The 6,539-nt window shown below is 35.9% G+C and overlaps 1 protein-coding gene across 1 annotated transcript; it reads left to right on the forward strand.

Annotated features, from left to right (window-relative positions):
- Positions 1-903: 903 nt before the first annotated feature.
- Positions 904-5,533, forward strand: LOC148271104 (KH domain-containing, RNA-binding, signal transduction-associated protein 2-like). Its single transcript, XM_088241836.1, has 3 exons — positions 904-1,266; positions 3,477-3,601; positions 5,411-5,533. Exons 1-3 carry the CDS (start codon positions 1,053-1,055, stop codon positions 5,531-5,533), a joined length of 462 nt encoding a protein of 153 aa, XP_088097962.1. The 5' UTR covers positions 904-1,052.
- The last annotated feature ends 1,006 nt before the right edge of the window (positions 5,534-6,539 follow it).

Below are 6,539 nucleotides of genomic sequence, written 5' to 3' on the forward strand. Positions count from 1 at the left end.
TGTCATTTTTGAAAACAAAATATCCTTGGCAAAATTACCTGGACTTGTGGACAATTTTACCCACTTGGTCAATAACGGTTATTTTATGTTTTATCATGAGGGTTTATTATTATTTTATGGGCTAAATATGCTATTTGTATTTAAAAAAAATTGCATCACTATTCAATCAATGCAAAAAATAAATGGGCAACATTGTCCACTATTTTCTTATCTTTTCGATACATTTCGGATGTGTATGTCAGGGTTGGCATATAATTGAATTTTTAGCAAAATATCTACGAATGTCTGCAAAAATTTGGACAAACTCTAAACAAAACCCAGAGGAGTTTATCTCTATTCCTTTTAATTTGTTTGTGTTTGACCATGCATGTTATTATTTATGCGATGAAATATATAAAACTTACTTGCTTCGTTTCAACACAAACTCCGCAACAGAAAAAGTTTTGACACTATTTCTAAAGATACACAAACAGACCTTTAAGTTTAATTTCAAATTTCAAGTGATCAACTGAAACTGATGGTAAACTAGATATTTGCTTTTGCCGTGGTACTATCAAATTGTACTTACCAAATGTAATTCTATTATAGCAGTATTTTTTTATTATTTTGATACATGATTTTGTTAAGGATTTCGACAGTGGGAAAAATTAGCATGGTTGGGCAAAATTGTCACATTTGAAGGTATGTGAAGGTGTGTGAAGGGATTGGTTTCAGTAGTGATAGTATAATATCAGATCATTTACATAGGCAATAAAGTAATATCCGTTAAAATAAAAAGTGGACTTATGTTATTAGATAAACGGCCCAATGAATCTATGATCATTATGATTTATGATCAATTGTCTATGTCTCGTAACAGAGTTACCAACGGTAAATTGCAAAATTCATTTCAGATTTCAGTATATTTGCGGCGTTCTTCCGTGCGTTCTTCACACTCGTGGATTTTGGCGTTTCTCTTCCGAGCCGGCTCGTCGCTCGATCGAAATTAGCCATCTGCTTAAGAGCTCGACTATTACAACTTCCAAACTTTTGATTTGAAATATCGCAGTAAAATGACAGAAAAATACGATAAAAACGGCTACGGGGGCAGTGACTTCAAACGAAATCCTCAGGATCAAGCCGGCGAAGGCGAGCAAGATGGCGACCTCGGCGATGAGAACAACCTGATATCCGACAAAGCCGGGGAGTACATGCGAGAACTGCTCGGGGAAAAGCTTAATATCGATCAGCAGAAATTCCCGATCTCCATCAAATTGATTGACCATGGTACGTGCTGTTACATTAGTAAATAACTCGATAATACACTATCAAAAATAGACTCGCCGATGTTGACAAGTTAGCTTCCAAGACAGCTCGCTGTTTTTATGAATTATAAATAATTATACAGCTATGTACGCTATCTTTTATGTTTATACGCTATAAGAATAGTGTAATGTATATTTTATTACATAAAATTTAGCGTTTAGCTTCTGTAATTAGATTATACGTCCACTTCGCGAGTGTATTTCGCGTTTAAGGATTCCAGCAGGTTATTTTATGAACTTAACAGCTGCTAAGCATAAATTGAACGTAGTTTTGCAGAAAGCAGCCAGTCCACAATTTTGAAAAAATGATATTAGTGTTATCGGGTGCAGTAAGATCAATTCTAAGTTCTATTAAAAACTGTAATAATAACCCTTTGAAAATAGTGCCGATCACAAAAACAGCATTTCTCAATTTGCAAAAAACACCCTCAGCACTAGAAAAATCTTACGGTACTTGAAAAGTTATTAAAACTGGTAAATACGTAATTAGATTCTTGTTAATAATATTTAAATAAAACTAATGTAATCATTGTTTATCATTTGTCAAAGTCAAAAACATTCCAACTGTTGTGTAGATTTGATTATTCACCATTTTTACAAATGTGCTATTATCCCAGTTTCACTTTTCTATGGCTGGCTGCTTTCTGCATAACTACGTTCAATTATACTTGGGATTTTAACTAGCGGCTATTTCCATTCTGATCTGTCGCGTAATAAAGTGATTAAAGCATTAGCCGCTATACATACGGTCATGGGTTTGATTCTCGGCAATGTCAACACAAAATGCCGTCGAACTTGGTACGAGGAAGATGGGACTGACAGAATTTGCTCGTTATAAGCATTACTCGTCATACCAGGTCGACACCAAGACTATCGTGAACTGGTTATGAGATATTGCACTTTCTAAGCTAAAGCTCATCCCAAATCAACAATTCAAATAAAACAGCCAGTTGAATATTAGAAAATATATTTTTTTGGGTTTGTAAAATATCGCACCTTTAAAGACAAAACGTAACTAAACGAAATTTTTCAAGAATTTAGTTTAAAAAGTTATATTTAAAAAAAAAATACTTTTCTGAATTTGATATTGTAGTTTAAATAAATATCCATCATTATGACCACAAAAGATGGCTGAAAGCACCATGATTATTATTATTATGGATAACTTGTATCGCGCCATTTTCGTAATAAAATACCTCAAGGGCGCTTTACAAAGCAATTCTATAGATAGGTAAACTTAATTAAAGCTTTTAAATTTGTAATTTAATTAAAACAATTTATTTTGTTGTCACGTGCTACGGATTTATTCAAATGATTTAGAGAACAAGTGTGTTTTAAGTTTTTTCCGAAACATCACTTCACTTTCACCTCTGCTGGGAGAGCATTCCATGCAATAGGGCCTGCGACCGCAAATGCGCGTTCACTAAATTTAGCGCACTGTTTGCGTAGAGGTATGTATTTTTTCCTCTCGCCGTAGACGTAGCTGATCTAAGCGTGAGAGGCCTGTCAGCTAGTTCATCTGGAATGCATAGTTCCCTTAGATCCCCTTGATCTTAAATTCTATTGCGAAAAAGCCTTGCAAAATTTAAGCTCCTGTGTGAAATTTTATATTATTTAGTAACGGTTTGTCTTTAAAGGTGCGATATAAAATATTTTTATTTGCTTTTTAAACAAAGATGATATGACGCAAGTTTTGAAGACATTTCATTTTTTTTAAATTTGCATTTACCCTCGTTCCAAAAACCCGAAGATATCATATACAGAGTGTGTTATTAATGATTTAAATCAACAGATGGAAGAATTGAATAAATAAGGATGTTCAAATATACGCAAAATGTTGAATGTTACACAGCGTGTAAAGTGGCCACTTAAACCAGCCAATGACAGGTCATAGGCCCTGTAATGCTAGACTTCCATATTCCCTTCTCTAAAATGTTCTCCATCCCTGTTGTAATTTGTAAATATGTATTTATTTAAACGCCTTTTGGGCTTTTACATGTTTTACATACATATAAAGACAGGCATGTATTTTACACAAAAGTAGCAAACAAAATGATTTTAAGAAGAACAATAAAAATAAAAAATATGAAGAAAAATCGTCTTTACATCTATGGCATACCAATACATATATTACATACATATTTTGTACATTTGTTTACTTTGTAATTCCAGAGGTGTCCCGTGTGCAGTCCCTAGGAAGGATTCCTACCAAGGACTTTCGCTATGTGGACATCTACAGAGAGAAGCCCATCAAGGTGTCTGTTAAGGTTCTCATTCCAGTACGGGAACATCCCAAGGTAATATTTATTTATTTACACTTTTCTCAAATACATTAAACAATATATATAGACAGTAAAAAGGCTAAATGACTGATGGAAAATAATGTAATTTCTGCTGGAGAGTCAATTAAGGAATTTTTTTTAATGAAAAATTAGTACAACAATGTTTTAAGTATGTCCAAATGCTTGCAGGCTGGCTGGATTTTCTCCCTAAGGAGTTGTTCATACATAAATTTGTTGCAACAGAGAGGGAAAACATTTTTGAGAAGGGAATATGAGAGTCTAGGCGTTTACAGTGCTTATGGCCTGTCATTGTCGGTGGCCACTCAAACCAGCCAATGATAGGTCATAAGCCCTGTAAATGGCTGGACTCCCATATTCCCTTCTCAAAAATGTTTTCCCTCTGTTACAACAAATTTAAATATGAAAAATTAGTAAACCATATATTTTTTTATGTTTTGTATCAATTTTAAAAGAATGTATACAAGGTGGGAGACATTTTTTTATACATTTTACAGAACCATAGATTCAACAATAAAGTTGAAAGACAGATCAGCAAAGTTACTAAATAAAAATCACACATTTTAAATTATGGTATCTGTGCGTATATGTTCACTATTAGCGCCACTTATGGTAAAAATAAAAAACAGATTTTATCACATTCGCAGACACTTCATATGGACACACAACATATTTTTATTTATTTCACTTTCAATGTGGTGTAATGTTCAGCGTGTTTGCCTACCATGCAAGAGGTCTCGGGTTCGATTCCCAACATGGTTGATATAAAATATTTATTTAAAAGAGTGTTTTCACACTTGAATGTTTCATAGTCCCTAGACTGGTACCTGAAGCGTAACACTGATCACCTTACCTTCATGTAACAAAATAGAGATATGCTGCGATTGGTGTACCAATCTAGTGCCCTACGGAAAGGGGATGATGATGATTTTTTTATCTGTTTAAATACTGCTAAAAAACCTCTGCAAACGATACTGTAATGTCATATTATATTAAGCAAATATGAAATATTTTTTAAATCTTAGATATAAACTGTTAATTAATATATTTTCCTTCATATGATTTTTTTTTTTTTTTTATTACAAAAAATAGAAGTTTGTCATTTTTGAAAATAAGTGAGATAATATTTCAAGTCTTGTATCCTATGAAGACTTCTGACGTGACCTCATCACAAGAGTTAAAAATATGAATGTTCAATTAATTAATTAATTAATTATTGATAACTTATATAGCGCCATTTTCGTAATAAAATACCTCAAGGGCGCTTTACATGGTGATTCTATTGTTAAGTTTATTTAATTGAAGCTTTTAAATTTGTAATTTAATTAAAATAATTTATTTTGTTGTCACATGCTACGGATTTATTCAAATGATTTAGAGAACAAGTGGGTTTTAAGTTTTTTCCGAAACATCACTTCACTTTCACAGCCTCGCACCTCTGCTGGGAGAGCATTCCATGCCATAGGGCCTGCGACCGCAAATGCGCGTTCACCAAATTTAGGGCGCTGTTTGCGTAGAGGTATAATAACTTTTCCTCTCGCCGTAGACGTAGCTGATCTAAGCGTGAGACGCCTGTCAGCTAGTTCATCTGGAATGCATAGTTCCCTTAGATATTCCGGAGCCGAGCTGTGCAGTGACTTATACATAAGCCAACAGAGTTTGTATTCGACCCTCTGTGGAAAACGCAGCCAGTGTAGTTCCCGAAGTAGTGGAGTGATATGACCGAACTTAGAGATTCCGAAAATAAGTCTCGCTGCAGCATTCAATACAGATTGTAGGCGAGTCATTTTTCGTCTTCGTTTTTAGTTCAACTTTGTGGGCAAGCTGCTGGGACCCAAGGGGAACTCCATGAAGCGCCTGCAGGAAGAGACCATGTGTAAGATGGCTGTTCTTGGAAAAGGATCTATGAAAGACAGGTATGATTCGTAGTTACTTCTACCGTCACCTTGAATACTGCCGATATACATTCCTATAGTCATTCAAATATAGCTTGATTAGAATGACATTTGTCAGAAAAAGTGATGACATCACTTTGTAGTGACGTCTAAGGAGTGATTTATATTGACACACGAAAAATCATTAGTATCTAACATGTTAATTTATTATTTGAATACAATGCTCGACATATATAAATCAACATAAATATATAAAATCAGCCTTAAAACTAAAATAAACCTTATTATTAACGATGTTCTTACAAGGTTACATCATTTTGCAAAAACGTTAGAGATGAGACTAAATCGGGGGTTAAGGGTTGTTCCGGACGCGTAAAATCGAATAAATTAAAATAATACATTAATTAGAAAGGATCCCCGGTAAATGTATAGAACTGATGGCTGGGCTCTCAATAAAGATAAAATGGTCACTTTCGAGCCTGGCCTCAGTATTACCGGGGAAAAATAGCTAGGTTAAAATGAATAAAATGTACAAAAATATATTATGTAAATGTCATGTTGCGCGCGTCGCGGCTGCCGACGAAATGGCCCGTACGGGCATTGAGCGCCCGTATTTACGCCACCTGCGGCCGGCGGCATGTAGCGAGTGGCGGGGAAAGATTACCCCCACCACTCCGAGGCAGCCGGCGCGGGTGGGATGGCCGACTCACGGAGCCCGACGCGCACCGCTTTATAAGGCGGTCAATTGGAGATATTAAATCAGTTGAGTTCCTAACTCTGAACAGTTCACACGTGTTTTATTCCGTTCTCCGTCCTGTTCGCCTTCCTGCACTTCGCTCTTCGCTCCGCTCTGCCTGCTGACTGCCTTCGCCTCTCTGCACCACTTGGACCGGGTGGAAAGTCCTTTTCAGGGCTATTGAGGTTGACTTGCGGTCGGCGCAGCTGTGCTCCTACCTTCCGACTTTGTCTTTGGCTCTGTCTGGGAGGGCGGCTTCCCACTTACGCCGGGAAGCTTGACTGCGGCAGACGCGGGTGACGAA

This window comes from Micrasema longulum, unplaced genomic scaffold (genome assembly GCF_059751315.1).
Source record: "Micrasema longulum isolate JH-2025_06_02 unplaced genomic scaffold, ASM5975131v1 h1tg003096l, whole genome shotgun sequence".
In the NCBI taxonomy this organism is placed as follows: Eukaryota; Metazoa; Arthropoda; class Insecta; order Trichoptera; family Brachycentridae; genus Micrasema; species Micrasema longulum.